This window comes from Belonocnema kinseyi, chromosome 8 (assembly GCF_010883055.1).
Source record: "Belonocnema kinseyi isolate 2016_QV_RU_SX_M_011 chromosome 8, B_treatae_v1, whole genome shotgun sequence".
NCBI lineage: Eukaryota > Metazoa > Arthropoda > Insecta > Hymenoptera > Cynipidae > Belonocnema > Belonocnema kinseyi.
The window spans coordinates 12,286,097-12,306,733 of record NC_046664.1 but is presented as its reverse complement, the minus strand read 5'-3'; the positions used below and the strand labels follow the sequence as shown (position 1 = coordinate 12,306,733).

At 21.1% G+C, this 20,637-nt stretch overlaps 1 protein-coding gene across 2 annotated transcripts in view; it reads left to right on the top strand.

The window, feature by feature from the left end:
- Nucleotides 1-20,637, top strand: part of LOC117178798 (synaptobrevin) — a 33,490-nt gene that overhangs the window by 6,770 nt on the left and 6,083 nt on the right. The window contains exons 1-2 of one of the 2 annotated variants that reach the window (XM_033370276.1): nt 544-800; nt 15,949-16,271. In XM_033370276.1, the coding sequence (XP_033226167.1) occupies nt 15,956-16,271 (316 nt within the window). In that variant the 5' untranslated portion in view covers nt 544-800; nt 15,949-15,955. Of the gene's footprint in view, nt 1-543; nt 801-15,948; nt 16,272-20,637 lie in introns of those variants that run through there. The other variant, XM_033370277.1, reaches the window with a different exon arrangement.

Below are 20,637 nucleotides of genomic sequence, written 5' to 3'. Positions count from 1 at the left end.
CACAAAAATTGGTCAATAAAGAGTTCAACACATAAGTAAAAAAAGATAAATTTTAGAACAAAAATGCAATTCTTGAAAATTTAAAATCTAATTAAAACAAAATTTTACTGAGAAATGGAATTTTTAACAATACAGTTTAATTTTCAATCAAAGAGATGAATTCTCAACTAAAATAAAGAATCGTCTACCAAAAAACATGAATTTTTAATGATGACTATGATAGTTGATGATATAAATAAACAATATTTTTATTTCAAGTCATAAAATTAAAATTAAAAACAAATAAGATGAAATTTATTTAAATTATATGAATGTTTTACTAAAACAAAATAATTTGTAAAAAAAATTTTACTCCTGTTCTGCGGTGTTCCTCGATATTTTTTGCGTACGGCGGGTTGCAGCCACGTATCTATAGATTCCTACCTTATCTCCTTATCGATAAGGCAGTGTATAATATCTTTTTATGGTTGCCAAAAGCCAAAACTTTTTTCTTTTTCACATTTCGGGATAAAAACTCAAAAAGAATTTTGTAAATGGAATCACTTTTTGATATCATTACAATTTTAATTATAACAAATAGTTCTTACTTCAAAACAAAAACTGGACACCAAGGACCTAAGTTTTTTTAGATGACGTCATACACCTTGACAGTGTTGCCATATTTTAATCACTTCCGTTATTTCCGACTTGTCTTCGATTAGTGCCTTCGTCAGCGCTGAAACGTCTAATTAATAAAAAAAATAACTGGAATAGGAGAAAGGCGGTGTCCCTCATATATTCCCATAAAAATTAAATTCTTCGTAAGTACCCTTAAAAGTGTTTGAAAGTAAGTAGGAAAATGGGGAAATGAAAAAGTCAAGATGTGAAATGCCACAGGTTGAATCTTACGAACTGTCAAAATAATTTATATCCGGTCGCTGATAACGACGAAAAATAGTGTAAAATTCATTTAGTATGTTAAAAAGCAATTATTTATTAGTGTTTTGTTAATTAATAACTTCGGGGTTTTTAGCTGTTTGTATAGTTTTTATGGAATTTCTCTTTTTTGAGGTTATGGGCGTGTACTTTTAATTCTTGAGAAATTCTTGTGTGAAGTGTCAAGACTCATTAAAATTAGCTGTCACGTACTCAGGAATTCTATGCAAATATCTATTGGCTTCGAATAAATCTTTATTTTTCTAAGGTTATGTAAATATTTTTTGAAGATTCTTGAGAAAATTCGAAAATATTTTGATAAAATTCGATATGTACTAAATCAAAACTTTAACAAAAAAACAATTTCAAACCGAATAGTTAAATTTTGAAACAAAAATATTGTTAAAGAAAAATTTAAGGGTTGATATTTCAATCTAAAAATATTTTTACTGATCATTTTTCAATTTAAACATCTAATTTTCCGAAGATTAAGTAAATTTTTGGAATAAAAGAGAAGATTTTTCGACGAAAATTATGTTTTATCAACCAAAAAATATAAATTTTAAACCAAATATTTGTATCCTGAACCGAAACAGATTAATTTTCTATCAAAAAAGACGAGTTTCCTACAGAAAAAAATATAATTTTTTTTTATTTATGTTTTTAAATTGTTAAATTTTGAAGAAAAATAGTTGGATTTTCAACCAGAAAAGAGTTTGTAGCAAAAAGAGTTAAATTATAACTAAAAAAGTATGACTTTAATACAATTATTTAATATTTAACCAAATAAATGAATTTTATATTTCGAATTTTAAATCGAAATTGTTAAGTTTGCAGTTACAAAAGTTCAGTTTTAAGTACAAAAAAATTTATTTTTAATAAAATAGTTCAAATTTAACCATAAAACGATTACTTTTCATTATTAATTTTCTACTACAAAAGAAGACTTTTTGACAAAAAGATAAATTTTAAATAAAAAATGAATTTGGAAAATTTACAGTTAAATTTGAACTATAAAACTTCGTCTTTTCATTAAAATTGTTAAATTTTCAACAAAAAATATGTATTTTTTATTTATGTTTTTAAATTGTTAAATCTGTTATCAAAATTGTTGAATTTTCAACACAAAAGGAACTTTCAGCAAAATATTTCAATTATAACCAAAAAAGATGACTAATAAAATTATTGAATTTTCTACCAAAGAAATGATATTAATGAATTTTTATTTTCTAATCATGTTTTTTGATTTTTCAGTGTCCAACTAAAATAGTTGAATTTTAAACTTCAAAGGAATTTTTTGGAAAACAGTTCAATTCTAACCTAAAAAAGATGACTTTTTAATAAAATTATTGAGTTTCCATACAAATACATCAATTTTCTACCAAGAAGATTTATTTTCTAACAAAAAAAGACGATTTTTCGAAAAAAAATTAATTTGACATCAAATTTCTAAAATTAAGGTTAAAAAATTTAAGTTTCAATAACAAAAAGACTATTTTATAGTAAAATAGTTCAATTTGAACTATAAAATGATGAATTTTTTCATGAAAATTGTTCAATTTATAACAAAATAATTAAATTTGTAACTAAATAGTTGATTTTTCAACAAATACATTATTTTTCTACCAAGAAGATTAATTTTTCACCAAAAAAAGATGAATTTTTGACCCAAAAAAATCAATTTTTAAGTAAAAATTAAATTGTTAAATTTACAGTTACAAAAATTTAAGTTTCAGCAACAAAAAAACTAATTTCTGGTACATTAGTTCAATTTTAACCATAAAACGATCAATTTTTATTAAAATTGTTTAATTTTTAACAAAATAATTAAATTTATAACTAAATAGTTGAATTTTCAAAAAAAATACATTAATTTTTCGACCAAGAAGATTAATCAGAAATGAAATTCTTAAATTTACATTTAAATTTTAACCATAAAAGCATTAATTTTTATTAAAATTGTCGAACTTTCAATAAAAAAATATGATTTTTCATTATTTTTTTTTTAAATTGTTGAATAATCAACTGAATCGAATAAAATATAGAAATTTTTATTTATTAAACATGTTTTTTGATCGTTAAATCTCAAACGAAAATAGTTGAATTTTCAACCTACAAAGAATTTTCATGAAAATTGTTCAATTATAACCTAAAAAAGATAATTTTTTAATAAAAATATTGAATTTCCAAGCACATGCATCAATTTTCTAACAAAAAACAGACGAATTTTGCATTTAAAAAAATTAATTTTTAATCAAATTTCTAAATTTAAAATTAAAAAAGGTAAGTTTCAGCAACAAAAAGACTATTTTCTAGTAAAATAGTTCAATTTGAACTATAAAACGATGAATTTTTTATTAAAATCGTTCGATTTATAACAAAATAATGAAATTTGTAACTAACTAGTTACATTTTCAACGAATACATGATTTTTTTTATCAAAAAGATTAATTTTTCCACAAAAAAGACGAATTGTCGAAACAAAAAACAAATCAATTTTTAATTAAAAATGAAATTGTTAAATTTACAGTTACAAAAATTTAAGTTTCAGCAACAAAAAACTAATTTCTAGTAAAATAGTTCAATTTTAACCATAAAACGATCAATTTTTATTAAAATTGTTTAATTTTTAACAAAATAATTAAATTTGTAACTAAATAGTTGAATTTTCAAAAAAATACATGATTTTTCTGACAAGGAGATTAATGAGAAATGAAATTCTTAAATTTACATTTAAATTTTAACCATAAAAGCATTAATTTTTATTAAAATTGTCGAACTTTCAATAAAAAAATATGATTTTTCATTATTTTTTTTTAAATTGTTAAATAATCAACTGAATCGAATAAAATATAGAAATTTTTATTTCTTAAACAAGTTTTTTGATCGTTAAATCTCAAACGAAAATAGTTGAATTTTTCACCCACAAAGAATTTTCAGGATAATAGTTCAATTATAACCTAAAAAAATATAATTTTTTATAAAATTATTGAATTTCCAAGCACATGCATCAATTTTCTACCAAGAAGATTAATTTTCTGACAAAAAATAGGAATTTTCGACAACAAAGATCAATTTTAATTCAGAATTTTTTTTTCAATTTACATTTAATTTTTAACCATATAAGCATTAGTTTTTATTAAAATTGTTGAAGTTTCAATAAAAAATATGATTTTTCATAATTTTTTTAAATTGTTAAATAATCAAACGAAATAAATGAAATATATGAATTTTTATTTTTTAAACGTGTTTTTAGATTCTTCAGTCTCTAACCAAAATATAATTTTTTTGTTGAAAATTGAACAATTTTAATAAAAAGTTATCGATTTATGGTTTAATTTGAACTATTTTACTATAAATGAGTTTTTTCTGTAGTTGAAACTTAACTTTTGTAACTGCAAATTTAAAAATTTCAATTTCGATTTAAAATTCATATATTTGGTTAAAAATTCAATAATTTAATTAAAAAGTCATTCTTTTTTGTTTATAATTTAACTTTTTTGCTGAAAATTCTTTTCTGGTCGACAATATAATTATTTTGCTTCAAAATTAAAAAATTTAAAAACATATTAAAAATAAAAACTTATTCTTTTTGTTGAAAACTCAACAATTTTAATGAAAAGTCATCGTTTGATGGTTAAAATTTAGCAATTTTATTTTCGATTTAAAACTGATATTTTTTGTGGAAAATCTGTTTATCTATTTAGTTACAAATTTTATGATTTTGTTGAAAATTAAACAACTTTAATATAATAAGTCATCTTTTTATGGTTAAAATCGAACTATTTTACTAGAAATTGGTTTTTGTTGTTGAAACTTAACTTTTTAACTTTAATTTTATATTTTTTGTTTTAAAATTATTATTCTTGTTTGAGAATTTATGTATTTGGCTGGAAATTCAATAATTTAATTGAAAAATGATCTTTTTTAGGCTATAATTTAACTGTTTTCTAGAAAATGCTTTTTGGGTTGAAAATTCAACTATTCTAGTTAGAGATTTAACACTCTAAAAACATATTTAAAAAATAAAATTTCGAACATTTCATTTTTTTTTGGTTTGAAAATTCAATAATTTTAATAAAAAGTCATGATTTTATGGTTAAAATTTCATTCTAAATTTAACAATTTCATTTCTGTTTTAAAATTCATCTTTTTCGAAATCCTAAATCCAAAAAGGTAAAATATTTAATAAGAAAAAATATGGAATCGCAACGAAAAATATAATAGTTGATATTTCAACGAAAAACGATTTTAATTCTAAATAAAAAAAACTTTCATTTTCCAAAAGAAGCTAAATCTCAACCAAGAAATTAATTTTCTATCAAAAAGACGAATTTTCAGTAAAAAAATTAATTCCTGACAAAACAGTTGAATTTTCAAGATAAAAAAATTATTTTTTTTTTTTGAAAACTGTTGAATTTTTAGCAAAAAATTTTCATTTTTAACAAAGAAAGATATGTTTTCTACAAGAAAAAAAAATGAATCTTCATTAAAAATTTAAAAAAATGAAATCGCAACGAAAAATAAATAAAGTTGATATTTCAACGAAAAACGATTTTAATTCCAAATAAAAAAACTTTCATTTTCCAAAAGAAGCTAAATCTCAACAAAGAAATTAATTTTCTATCAAAAAGACGAATTTTCAGCAAAAAAATTAATTCCTGACAAAACAGTTGAATTTTCAAGATAAAAAAATTAATTTTTTTTTTGAAAACTGTTGAATTTTTAGAAAAAAATTTTCATTTTTAACAAAGAAAGATATGTTTTCTACAAAAAAAAAGATGAATCTTCAATAAAATTTTTTTCTAAATGAAATCACAACGAAAAATAAACAAAGTTGATATTTCAGCCAAAAACGTTGATAATTTATGTATTTTGTTAGAAAATTAAACAATTTAAACAAAAATTCATCGTTTTATGGCTAAAATTTAAATGTAAATTTAAGAATTTCATTCCTGATTTAAAATTGATCTTTTTTGTCGAAAATTCGTTTTGTTTTGTTAGAAAATTAATCTTCATGGTGAAAAAATCATGTATTTTGTTGAAAATTCAACTATTTAGTTACAAATTTAATTACTTTGTTAAAAATTGAACAATTTTAATAAAAATTGATCGTTTTAGGGTTAAAGTTGCACTATTTTACTAGAAATTAGTCTTTTTGTTGCTGAAACTTAACTTTTTTAACTTAATATTAAGAAATTTGTTCAAAAATTGAATTGTTTTTCGAAAAATCGTCTCTTTCTTGTTAGAAAATTGATGTATGTGCTTGGAAATTCAATAATTTTATTAAAAAGTCGTCTTTTCTAGATTATAATTGAACTTTTTTCCTGAAAATTCTTTTTTGGTTGAAAATAAAATAAAAAAGACGACTTTTTAATAAAATTATTGAATTTCCAAGCAAATATATAATTTTCTACCAAGAAGATTTATTTTTTAAAAATGAGACAAATTTTCGACAAAAGAAAAACAATTTTCAATTAAACTTTTAAATTTACAGTTATAAAAGTTAAGTCTAAAAAAATAATTTCTAGTGAAATAGTTCAATTTAACCACAAAACGATGAATTTTTATTAAAATTTTTCAATTTTTAAACAAAATACATCAATTATCTACCAAGAATCGTTTTTCGTTGAAATATCAACTTGTTTATTTTTCGTTCCGATTTCATTTTTTTATTTTTTATTGAAGAGTCATCTTTTTTTGGTTAAAAACTCATCTTTCTTTGTTGAAAATGAACTTTTTTGTTTAAAATCCAACAGTTTTCTAAAAAAAAAATAAAAATTTTTTATCTTTAAAATTCAAATGTTTCGTTAAAAATGATTTTTTGTTGTTGAAAGTTCGTCTTTTCGATAGAAAATAAATTTCTTGGTTGAGATTTAACTTCTTTGTTGAAAATGTAAGTTTTTTGTTTATTTAGAATTAAAATAATTTTTCGTTGAAATATCAACTATTATATTTTTCGTTGTGATTCAATTTTTTTGGATTGAAGATTTTACTTTTTTGGGTTTAAGATTTGGAAAAAGATCAATTTTAAATCAGAAATAAAATGTTTAAATTTGCAGTTGAATTTTAACCATAAAACGATAACTTTTTATTAAAATTACAGAATTTTCAAGAAAAAAATGAAATTGAAATGAAATCCAAAAAGAATTTTCAGGAAAACAGTTAAATTATAGCCTAAAAAGATGAGTTTTCAGTAAAATTATTGAATTTCCAACCAAATATATAAATTCTCAACCAAAAATATTAATTTTCGAACAAAAAAGATGAATTTGCGACAAAAAATCAATTTTTAATCCAATTGCTAAAATTGAAGTTAAAAAAGTTGAGTTTCAATAAAAAAAAAACTAATTTCTAGTAAAATAGTTCAATTTTAACCATAAAACGATGACTTTTGATATGAAATTTGTTTAATTTTCAAGAAAATAATAAAATTGGCAACTAAATAGATTAATAAATTTGTTATAACCAAAAAAGGATGACTTTTTAATAAAATTATTGAATTTACAGCCAAAAATACAAATTTTCTGTTTTGAATTTTAAATCGAAATTGAAATAGTTAATTTTGCAGTTACAAAAGTGAAGTTTTAACAACAAAAAAAGCTAATTTCTAGTAAAATAGTTCTACTTTGACCATAAATCGATAAATTTTTATTAAAATTGCTCAATTTTCAACAAGGAAATTATATTTTCAACTAAATAGTTGAATTTTCAACCAAATGCATTATTTTTCTACCAATGATATTAATTTTTTAAAAGAAAATACGAATTTTCGACAGAAAATCAATTTTGAATTATAAAAAAATTTTAATTTACAGTTAAAAAAGATAAGTTTTCAACAACTAAAAAAAAATTCTAGTGAACTAGTTCAATTTTTACCATAAAAAGATGACTTTTTATATTAAAATGGTTTGATTTTCAAGAAAATAATAAAATTTGTAACTAAATAGATTCATAGTTTTTTTGCAAAAAAGATCAATTTTAAATCAAAAATGAAATTGTTAAATTTACAATTAAATTTTTACCATAAAACCATGACTTTTTATTAAAATGATTGAATTTTCAAGAAAAGAAATGAATTTTTATTTGTTTCAAATTTTTTTAAATCATCAACCAATGCAAATGAAATTTGCGAATTTTCATTTTTTAAACATGTTTTTAGATTGTTAAATCTCTAACTAAAATAGTTGAATTTTCAACCCAAAAAGAATTTTCAGGAAAACAGTTAAATTATAGCCAAAAAAAAGATTATTTTTTAGTAAAATTATTGAATTTGCAACCAAATACATAAATTCTCAACCAAGAATATTAATTTTTGAACAGAAGAGACGAATTTTTGACAAAAAAAATCAATTTTTATTCAAATAGATGAATATATTTTTGACCAAAAAGGCCAATTTAAAATCGAAAATAAAAATATTTAATTTACGGTTAAATTTTAACCATAAAACGATGACTTTTCATTAAAATTCTTTAATTTTCCACAACAAAAAATGAATTTTGGTTTTAAAATTGTTAAATCTTGAAGCAAAATAGTTAGATTTTCATCTTGAAAAGAATTTTCAGCAAAAGAGTTAAATTGGAACCAAAAAAGAATTACTTTTTGATAAAATTATTGAATTTCCAAACAAACACATAAATTCGCAACCAAGAATATTAATTTTTTAACAAAAAATACGAATTTGAGATAAAAAAATCAATTTTATCTCAAATTGCTAAAATTAAAGCTAAACAAGCTAAGTTTTTAGAAATCAAGTTGCTAAATTTAAATTTTAACCATAAAACCATGACTTTTTATTTATTTATTTTTAAAAGTTTAAATAATTAACAAATTTTCGACAAAAAAAAACTCAAATTTCTAAATCTACAGTTGAAAAACTTAAGTCCCAACAACAAAAAAACTAATTTCTAGTGAAATAGTTAAATTTTAATCATAAATCGATGCATTTTTATTAAAATTGTTCAATTTTTAACAAATTAATTACGTTTGTAAATAAATAGTTAGATTTTCAAGAAAATACATGAATTTCGTTAACATATCAACTAGTTTGTTTTTCGTTGCGATTCAATTTTTTTTTTATTAAGGACTCATCTTTTTTTTATAGAAAACTTATCTCTCTTTGTTGAAAATGAACTTTTTTGTTCAAAATTCAACAGTTTTCGAGAAAATGAATTTTTTATTTTGAAAATTCAACTGGTTCTTCAAAAATTAATATTTTTTTCTTGTTGAAATTTTTTCTTTTTCATAGAAAATTATTTTCTCGATTGAGATTTAGCTTCTTGTTTGAAAATGAAATTTTTTTTTATTTAGAATTAAAAACTTTTTGTTCGAACATTAACTATTATATTTTTCGTTCCTTATCCATCTTTTTTGGATTTAAGATTTTTTTTTGGCAAGAAAATTCAACTGTTTGGTCGAAAAAAAATTTTGTTTTTGGTTCAGAATTCGTGTTTTTTATAGAATATTAATTTGCCTTTTTTTGTTGAAAATTGAAGTGTTTATGATTTTGGATTACAATCTTTTCTGTTTGAAGTATCAACTTTTATATTTTTTGACTTTTTGATTGAAAATTAATCTTCATGGCTGAGATTCCGCTTCTTTTTCAAAATAAAAAATAAATAAATAAACGAAACTGATCATTTTAGGGCAAACAACGTACATTAAGAAAAAAACTTATAGCAAGAAAAACCTTCCATTTTTAACGCCACAAGATTATCGTATCAACTTTTTGAATTTCTGTGGAAAATAAAAAATTCTGATATTTATATAAAAAAAAAAATTACGAAAAATAAAAAATTCCATTTTGCGATCAAATTATGAACCCCAAAAAGATCTACAAATTTCTCATGAATCACTTTTTCATTTAAGAATTTTGTTAACAATTCGATTTTTGGTTCGAAATGAATTTTTTTTTACCAAAAACTTAACTATTTCATATTTCGTTTAACATTTATTTTCTTTAGTTCAAAAATTAACTATTTAGTTATATTAATTTTCTTTCTGTCTAATTCACTTTTTTGTTCGAAAAATCATTTCGTTGATTAAAAAATTCTTTAAAAAATCAAAATTTTGGTTGAAAATTCATTTTTTTGATTAAGAATTAGTTTTTTTATTTAAAATAAATTTTTAACTAAAAATTTAACTATTTTATTGTTTAGGGAAAATGTACATTTTTTGACAGACATTTAATGTGTTTGGTTTAAAATTCATCTAATGTAAAAATTTTAACTATTTTGTTAAATCAGAAGAAAATGAAGTTTCCAGAAAACACAGACAAAATACGAATTTTTGACAAAAAAACTAGTATTTATGACTCCAAAAGTGGCTTTTCTACCAACATAATTAAATTTTGACCCCGAAAAAGACGAGTTTTCTATAAAATAAGTGAATTTTGAACTAAAAGATCAGTTTCCCAGAAAAAAAATATATTTTACGTTGCGATTCCATCTCGTTTGCATTGAAGATTCATTTTTTTGGGGAGAAAAGTGATCTTTCTTAATTGAAAATAAATTTTCTTTATTCAAAATTCAACAGTTTTCTAAAAAATTCGTTTTTTTTTCATCTTGAAAATTCAAATGTTTCGTCAAAAATTATTTTTTTTTTACTGAAAATTCGTCTTTTTGATAGAAAATAAATTTTCTTGGTTGAGATTTAGCTTCTTTTTTTTTAAATTAATTTGTTTTTGATTTAAAATAAAATCGTTTTTCATTAAAATATCAGCTATTATATTTTTTGTTGCGATTCCGTTTTTTTTATTGAAGATTTGACTTTTTTTAGATTCAAGATTAATTCTTTGTTGGCTTTAAAAATCAACTGTTTTATCAAAAATCAATTTATTATTGAAAATTCGTCGTTTATTGAAAATTAATCTTCTTGGTTGAGATTTGGCCTCTTTTTAAAATTAAAATGTTTTTAATTTAGAAATAAAATCTTTTTTGGTTGAAGTATCGACTTTTATCATTTTTGTTGAGTTTTCATCTTTTTGTGACTGAATATTCATGTTTTTTGGTAGAAAACTTATCTTTCGTTGTTGAAACTGAACTTTTTTTTTTAATCATCAGTTTTCTAAAAAAATAACTGTTTTTTATTTTTAAAATTCAACGGTTTCGTTAAAAATTAATTTTTTTGTTGAAAATTTAAAGTCTTGATTGTTAAATTCTCTACCAAACTGTTCCATTTTTATCCAAAAAGATTAAATTTTTCTTAAGCAGGTGAATTTTTAATTTAAAAAAAAAACATAATTTAAAAAAAAAGTGAATTTCTCATCCAGAAAATATTTCAGTTCTCTTTTTAACATGAAATTCTTAAAGTTAAACAAAAAGTACATTTTCTACGAAATTATCCAATTTTTAACCAGAAAATATAACTTTTTAACAAAATGCTTTCATTTTCAACAAAATAATTGAATTTTTAATATAATATTTGAATTTTCAACTTAAAATGATAAATTCCAAACAAAACAGTATCATATTTTATATTTCAATAAAAAATGATGAATTTTAGAAACAAAAAGACGATTTTCCAACAAATAAGACGAATTTTCTCTGAAAACAGTTTCACAGCAAACATTTTTTTTTGAAACAGATTCATTTTTACCTGACAAACATGAAATTTCAGACCAAGAAAATTATTTTCTTACCAAAAAAAAGGAAATTTTTTTAAATAAAAAAAGATCAATTTTAAAAAATTGAAAAAGTTACTTTTTTAGTTAAAAAAAAATGAATTTTAAACCAAAAAAAAAAATGGCTTTTTGACAAAACAGATAAATTTTCAACTAAAGACATAAGATGCCAATAAAAAAATTAATTTTTAACATTGTACTTTTACTTTTACCCAAGTAGTCGAATTTTCAACTAAAACTATACATTTTGATTTTCTTAGTTAAAAATAAACTTTCTTCATAAAAAATTCAATAGTTTTCTAGAAAAATCGTTTTTTTTTCATCTTGAAAACGGCACAAGAGACGAAAAAGTTGAATAGCAAAAGTTCTTTAACAACAAAATATCTATAATTTTATTATAAACTGTGGTTTTAAAAATATATTAAAAGTGAAAAAAAAACTTTTTGGAAAAAGGACATAACATACAATAAAATTTTATTTAACAACATTTTGCGCCTAAATTATATCAACATTGAATATAAAGAAACTAAATTTATGGAAAAACGACAAAAGTTGCATTAAAATGTTTAATAATAATTTATATTTTAATAGAATGCGCATTTTTTTAATGATAAAAATAATACAATAAAAATAGTTTTGTTTAAATACAACGTAACCAAGTGCGAAGCATGAGATAGGTGATAAGAATGTGTTCGTGAAAGTTAAAGGAGTTTTAACAAAAGAGAATTCACAATCATCGGGCGCGAAGCGCGAGATAAGTACATTATATTTTGACTTTAAATCTCAGGAATTTAAAGCATTTAATATTGAATTTAAAATGGTGCCTCCATTAATATTATTTAAAAGAATTTATCTCCTGATTTTCGTGAAAAATCACCCTTTTCCCCCGTTTTTGAGATCGTATCTTGTAATTTTTTACTTATTCGAAATCCCGACGGAAAATTTAAAACAGGTTGAATTGAATTTCAGAATCAAAATGGAAGGCGGCTTTTGAAAATTAATTGTTTGGTTAAAAATTGATATTTTTGTTTCTTAAAAATTAATCTGTTCTGTTGAGAATTTAAATAGTTGGTGGAAAATTTAAATATTTGGTTTAAACTTAATTTTTTTGTGAAACATTCATATTTTTGGGTTATCAAATCAATTGTACTTCATTAAAAATTGAATTATATGATTAAAAATGAACTTTTTTGTTAAAAATTGATATTTTTGTTTCTTGAAAATTAATCCGTTCTGTTGAGAATTCAACTATTTGGCGGAAAATTAAAATTTTTGGTTTAAACATTTTTTTTAACTTTCATATTTTTGGGTTAAGAATTCAATGACTTTATTAAAAATTCAACTATTTGATTGAAAATTTACTTTTTTATTGAAAATTTATATTTTTGTTGGAAAAATTCAACCGTTTTGTAGAATTAAAATTTTTTTTTTAGAAAATTCATCTTTTTGGCTTTAAGTGCACAATTTTGTTTTTGGAAAATTAATCTGTTGCTCTTGAGCATTCAATTATTTTCTGAGAAATTAAAAAGTTTGGTTGAAAATTAACTTTTTTAATGAAAAGTCTCTTTCTTCTTTTCGAAAATTAATCTGTTTGTGTTGAAGATTCAAATATTTTGTTGAAAACTTGTTTGGTTAAGAATAAACTTTTTTATTAAAAATTAACCTTTTTTGAAAATTAATCTGCTTCTGTTAAGGATTTAACTATTTAAAAAAAATTCAAATGTTTGGTTAAGAACTTATTTAAATTAGATTCTTGAAAATTCAATTTCGGAATAAAAATTCATTTTTTTTGTGGAGAAAATTTCATATAATTTTATGAAATTTAACTTTTTTGTTAAATTCATATTTTTGGATATTAATATTTTTTTGGTCGTGAATTCAACTATTTTATTAAAAATTCAACTATTTTATCGGAAATTAACTTTTTTGTCAAAACTTTATATTTTCGGCTTGAGAAATTAACTGTTTTGTAAAAAAGTTGTCTTTTGGGCTTCAAATTTAAAGTAGTTAGTGGAAAATTAACTTTTTGTTTAAAAATCAAACTTGCGCTTTGCTATAATTAATTTATTCAGGTAGAAAATTCCACTATTTTGTGCAAAATTCAAATGTTTGGTTTAAAATTATTCTTTTTCTGTTGAACTTCCATATTTTTCGGTTGAGAATTTACCTATTTTATTAAAAATTCATCTATTTGATTAAAAATTAACTTTTTTGTTGAAAATTTATATTTTTGGGTTAAAAAGTCAACTGTTTTGTAGAAAATTCATCTTTTTCAGATTATCATCTGCTTCTGTTGAGGATTTAAATATTTTACAACAAATTAAAAAATTAAAAAAAAAATTAATTTGTTTGTTGAACTGCCATATTTTTGGGTAAAGAATTAAAATTTTTTTATTAATAATTCAACCATTGTATTGAAAATTAACTATTTTGTTGCAAATCACATTTTTGTTTTTCGAAATTTCATCTGTTTCTGTGTAGGATTCAATTATTTTTTGGAAAATTTAAATGTTTGGTTGAAAATTATTTTTTTTAACTTTAATATTTTTGGGATAAGAGTTCAATTATTTTATTAAAAATCCAGCTATTTGATTGAAAATTAATTTTTTTGTTGGATATTTGTATTCTTTGTTTAAAAAATCAACTGTTTTGTAGAAAATTGATTTTTTGCCCTTAAATTTGAACTGTTTGGTTGAAAACTGAACTTTTTGGTTGAAAATTAACTGTTTTGTTAAAAATTCATATTTTTGTTTTTCGAAATTTCATCCGCTTCTGTCGAGGATTCAGCTATTTCACAGAAAATTAAAATTTTTGTTCTAAAATTAATTTCTTTTTTTAACTTTCATATTTTCGGTTTAATATTTTAATTAATTTATTTAAAATAAAATTATTTATTGGAAAATTAACTTCTTTATTGAAAATTCATATTTTTGGTTTTCGAAAATTAATCATTTTTTGTCGAGGATTCTTCTTTTATATTTTTGGGTTAAGAGTTGAACTATTTTATAAAAATTGAACTTTTTTATTGAAAATTAACTTTTTTAATTTATTTTTTTGGATTAAAAAGTTAACTTTTTTGTAGAAAATTCTTCTTTTTTAGCTTTAAATTTAAAATATCTGGATATAAATGATCTTTTTTGTTGAAAACTCACATTTTAGTGTTTCGAAAATTATTCTTTTTCTGTTGAGGATTCAATTATTTTGTGTAAAATTTAAATATTTAGTTGAAAATTGACTTTTTTGTGGGAAATTCATATATTTGTTTTTCGAAAATTAATCTCTTTCTGTTGAGGATGTAACTGGTTTGCGAAAATTAAAAAATTTTCACATAAAAGTAATTTATTTGTTGAACTTTTATATTTTTCGGTTAGGAATTCAATCATTTTATTAAAAATTAAACTATTTGTTGAAAATTGTCTTTTTAGATGAAAATCTTTATTCTTGGGTTAAAAAGTCAATTATTTGGTAGAAAATTCATCCTTTTTGCTTTAAATTTAATCTATTTGGTTGAAAAATCAACTGTTTGTTTGAAAATAAACTTTTTTTTGAAAACCGATATTTTTGTTTCTTGAAAATTAATCTGTTCTGTTGAAAATTCAACTATTCGGTGGAAAATTTTATTTTTTGATTTAAACTTAATTTTTTTTAACTTTCATATTTTTGGTTTATGAAATCAATTACTTCATTAAAAATTCAATTATTTGATTAAAAATTAACTTTTTTCTGAAAATTTATATTTTTGGTTTTTGAAAAGGAATCTGTTTCTGTTGAGGATTCAACTATTTTGGACAAAAATTCAAATGAACTTTTTTGTTGAAAACTTACATTTTTTGTTTTTGAAAATTAGTGGTTTAGTAGAAAATTTACTTTTTTGTGAAAATCTTTTTTTTGTTTTTTGAAAATTAATGTCTTTCTGTTGAGAAATCAACTGTTTTATCCAAAATCCCAATGTTTGATTGAAAAATAATTTGTTTTTTGAACAATAATATTTTTGGCTTAAGAATTTAGGTATTTTATTAAAAATTCAACTATTTGGCAGAAAGTGAATTTTTACGATCAAAATTTATATTCTTGGATTAAAACTTCACCTGTTTTGTAGAAAATTCTTCTTTTTTGTCTTCAAATTTTAAATATCTGGTTATAAATAACTTTTTTGTGGAAAATTCAGATATTTGTTTTTCGAAAATTAATCACTTTCTGTTGAGGATGTAACTGTTTTGCGTAAAATTTGAATTTTCGCACATAAAATTAATTAACCATTTTATTGAAAATAAATTCTTTTGTTGAAAATCACATTTTTTTTTTGAAAAAATCACCCCATTTCACAGTTTTTTGAGATTCTATCTCAGAATTTTTTACTCATTCGAAAAAATTCGACGGAAAATGTGAAACCGGTGGAATTTAATTTCAGAATCAAGATGGATGGTGGCGGCTATTCCGGCGACGGAGATTTGGGTAATTCGAAAAATGGTCAAAATGCACCGGGGAGGAAATTGCAGCAAACACAGGCAAAAGTTGACGAAGTCGTTGGAATAATGAAAGTAAACGTCGACAAAGTTTTAGAAAGGGATCAAAAACTTTCGGAACTTAACAACCGAGCGGATGCTCTTCAAATCGGCGCCAGTCAGTTTGAGCAACAGGCCGGAAAATTGAAGAGACATTATTGGTGGAAAAATCTGAAAATGATGATCATCATCGGCGTGATTGCTACCGTCATTCTGATTATCATCATCGGTAATTATTCCTAAATATTTTAAACAGAAAATCTTTTATGCACGGAAAAAAAAACAGTTTTTCAGTTTTAAATTTAAAAATTTCAAATTTATTTATTTAAAAAAAAAAGGAATTTTCTACTGTAAAAGATTACTTTTTAACAAAATACTCGAATTTTCAAGAAAAAAGTGTCACGGTTTATATTTAATTTAGAAAAGATTTAATTTATACAAAAAAGAAAAAGAATTTTCGAAACAAAGAGACGATTTTTCAACAAATAAGACGAATCTTTCAGAAGAAATTAATTTTGGACGAAACTGATTTATTTTTACCCGAAAAAAATGAAATTTCTTGTCAAGATAATTATCTTTTTACCAAAAAAGGAGAATTTTTGAAAAAAAAATCAATCTTAAAAGAATTGATAAAGTTACATTTTCAATTAAAAAATTAATTTGAAACCAAAAAAAGGTTTTTCCAAAAAGTTGCATGTTTATAAAAAATAATGATTCGATTTTCTATTAAAAAAAAATTCAGTTGATTTTTACTACCAAAATATGAATTTTCAAATAAGAAATAATTTTCTACGAAAAAATTGAATTTTTAATCCAAAAAGACGATTTTTTTTCTACCAAAAAGGATCACTTTTTAACAAAATTGTTGAATTCTCTATCAAATAGTTTGATTTTTATCCAAAAAGATTATTTTAATTAAAAAAAAAACACAATTTTCAAAACAAGTTGATTTTTCTTAAAGTTAAACAAAAAGTAAATTTTCTACGAAATTGTCCAATTTTGTTGCATTTTCATTTAAGGAAGATAAAATTTCTCTTTTCAATTAAAAAAAAGCAATTTTCAAAAAAAAAAGTTGGTTTTTCATCGGAAAATATTTCAGTCCTCTTATTTTAGTCCTCTCTTAGACACTAAAATATTAAAATTAAATAAAAAGTAAATTTTCTACGAAACAGTTCATTTTTCAACAAAATAGTGGAATATTCAACTAAAAAATTAAAATTTTAACATAATAATTAAATTCTCAACCTAAAAAAAATAAATTCCAAACAAAACAGTGTTATAGTTTTTATTTCAAGAAAAAAGATAAAATAAATACATAAAAAGAAGTTACATTTTCAGTTAAAACAATCATTTTAACGACAAAAATGCTTTTTGACTCAACAATTAAATTTTCAACTAAAGACATAAGACCTCAATAAAAAAATTAATTTTTAAGAATGTAATTTAACTTTTACCAAAGTAGCTAAATTATTAATTAAAACGAAAATTCTTCAACAAAATATTTGAATTTTCAGCCAATGAGATTAATTTTTAACAAAAAATATAAATATTCGAGAAAAAAAATAATTTCTTAATAAAGAGATTTAACCAAATTTTTTAAAGGTAAAAAAGTTGAATACTCAAGTAAAAAAGAAGAATTTTTAACCAAAAAGTTGCATTTTCATTAAATTGTATGAAATTTCTACTAAAGCCGGTGAATTTTTAGATCAAAAAGATCATTTTTCAAAAAAATAATTGAATTTTCAATCCAAAAAGACGATTTTTTAACTTAAAAGAATGACTTTTTAACAAAATTGTTAAATCATCTACTAAATAGTTGAATTTTTATAGAAAAAAATTTAATTTCTCTTAAAGCATATGATTTTTAATTTAAAAAAATTTGTTTTTCAACTAAAAAGTTGCATTTTTATCCAAGAAAGATAACAAAAAGGCGATTTTTCACTAAATAAGACGAGTTTTCTCCATAAACAATTTTTCAGCAAAAAATTAATTTTTTTTACGAAACTAATTTATTTTATCCAAGAAACGTGAAATTTTAAATCAAGAAAATTATTTTCTTACCATAAAAAGGAAATTTTTCAAAAAAAAAAGTGTTTTAGATTAAACAGTTAAATTTTCCACAAAATAGTTCAACTTTCAACAAAAGAGATGAATTTTCAACTAAAAATTTAAATCTTCAAGAATAAAATGATTTCTTAAAAAAGTGATTCAACCAAATCTTTTTAAAATAATTGTTAAATACTCAAGGAAAGAAGAAGACTTTTTAACCAAAAACTTGCATTTTTAAATAAATAATAATTTTTTACTAAAACAGACGATTTTTTAAATTAAAAGGATAAATTTGAAAAAAAATAATTGAATTTTCGGTTAAAAAAATTTCAGTTGACTTTTTACTATCAAAATATGAATTTTGAAATAAGAAATAATTTTCTACGAAAAAATTGAATTTTTAATCCAAAAAGACGAATTTTTTTCTACCAAAAAGGATCACTTTTTAACAAAATTGTTGAATTATCTATGAGATAGTTGCATTTTTATCCAAAAAGATTATTTTAATTAAAAAAAAACACGATTTTTTAAAAAAGTTGATTTTTCTTAAAGTTAAACAACAAGTAAATTTTCTACGTAATTGTCCAATTTTGTTGCATTTTCATTTAAGGAAGATAAAATTTCTCTTTTGAATTAAAAAAAAGCAATTTTCAAAACAAACAAAATTGATTTTTCATCCAGAAAATATTTCAGTCCTCTTTTGAACACTAAAATATTAAAATTAAACAAAAAGTAAATTTTCAACGAAATAGTTCAATTTTCAACAAAATATTGGAATATTCAACCAAAAAATTAAATTTTTAACATAAAAACATATAAAAAAAAATGAATTTTAGAAACAAAAAAACGATTTTTCAACAAATAAGACGAATATTTTCCGTGAACAATTTTTGAGCAAAAAATTAACTTTTTACGAAACTGATTCATTTTTCCTCAACAAAAATAAAATTTCATATAAAGAAAATTACCTTCTTACCAAAAAAGGAGATTTTTCAAATAAAAAAGATCAATCTTAAAAAAAGATGAATTTTTATTTAGAAAAAACAAATTTCAAAAAATATTCAAATTTTCAGTTAACAAAGTTTCCGGTTGACTTTTCAAGATCAAAATATGAAATTCTTTTACAAAAAATAATTTTCTACAAAGAAAATTGAATTTTGAAGCCAAAAAGATAAATTTTTTAACTAAAAAGAATTAATTTTAGCAAAATAATTGAATTCTCTACCAAATAGTTGCATTTTTATTGTAAAAAAATGAAATTTGTACAAAAACAGTTAAATTTGAAGAAAACAGTAGAATTTTCAACCAAAAAGTATAACTTTTTCAGAAAATGGTTTAATTTTTAACGAAATAGTTGCATTTTTATCCAGAAAAGATGAAATTTCTCTTAAAGCAGATGAATTTTCAATAATAAAAAAAAAATTAAAAAATTAAAAAGTTGAATTATCATCCAGAAAAGATTTTATTTCTCTTTTCAACACTAAAATATTTAAGTTACAAAAAAAGTAAATTTTCTACGAAATAGTTTACAAAAAGATGAAATTAATACACATAAAAAAAAAGAATTTTAGAAACAAAAAGACAAATTTTCTTTGCAAACAATTTTTGAGCAAAAAATTAATTTGTTACTATACTGATTCATTTTTACCCTAAAACATGAAATTTCAAACCAAGAAAATTATTTTCTGACCAAAAAAAGAAGATTTTTCAAATAAAAAAGATCAATCTTAAAAAAATTTAAAGCAATGTTTTTATTTAAAAAATTAATTTTAAACAAAAAAAAAGGCTTTTTGACTAAATAGATAAATTTTCAACTAAAAACATAAGACTTAAGCAAAGAATAATAATTTTTAACCAAAAAGTTGCAGTTTGATAAAAAAGAATTATATTTTTACTAAAACTGATGGAATTTTAAATTAAAAAGATAGATTTGAAAAAAAAGTATCTGAATTTTCGGTTTAAAAAATTCAGTTGACTTTTTACTATATAAATCTGAATTTTTAAAGAAGAAATAAGTTTCTACGAAAAAAATTGAATTTTTAATCCAAAAAGACGAATTTTTGACGAAAAAAATTACTTTTTAACCAAATTATTGAATTCTCTACCAAATAGTTTCATTTTTATCTAAAAAGATTCCAGTTGACTTTTCACGATCAAAACATGAAGTTTTAAACAAAAAATAAGTTTCTACGAAAAAAATTGCATTTTTAATCCAAAAAGACGAATTTTTGACGAAAAAAAATTACTTTTTAACCAAATTATTGAATTCTCTACCAAATAGTTTCATTTTTATCTAAAAAGATTCCAGTTGACTTTTCACGATCAAAACATGAAGTTTTAAACAAAAAATAAGTTTCTACGAAAAAAATTGAATTTTTAATTCAAAAAGACGAATTTTTTTCAGCCAAAAAGTATGAATTTTAGCAAAGTAGTTGAATTCTCTACCAAATAGTTTTTGATTTTTTTTCAAAAAAAGATGAAATTTCTCTTAAAACAGATCAATTTTTATTTAAAAAAAAAAAACAATTTAAAAAGAAATAGTTGAA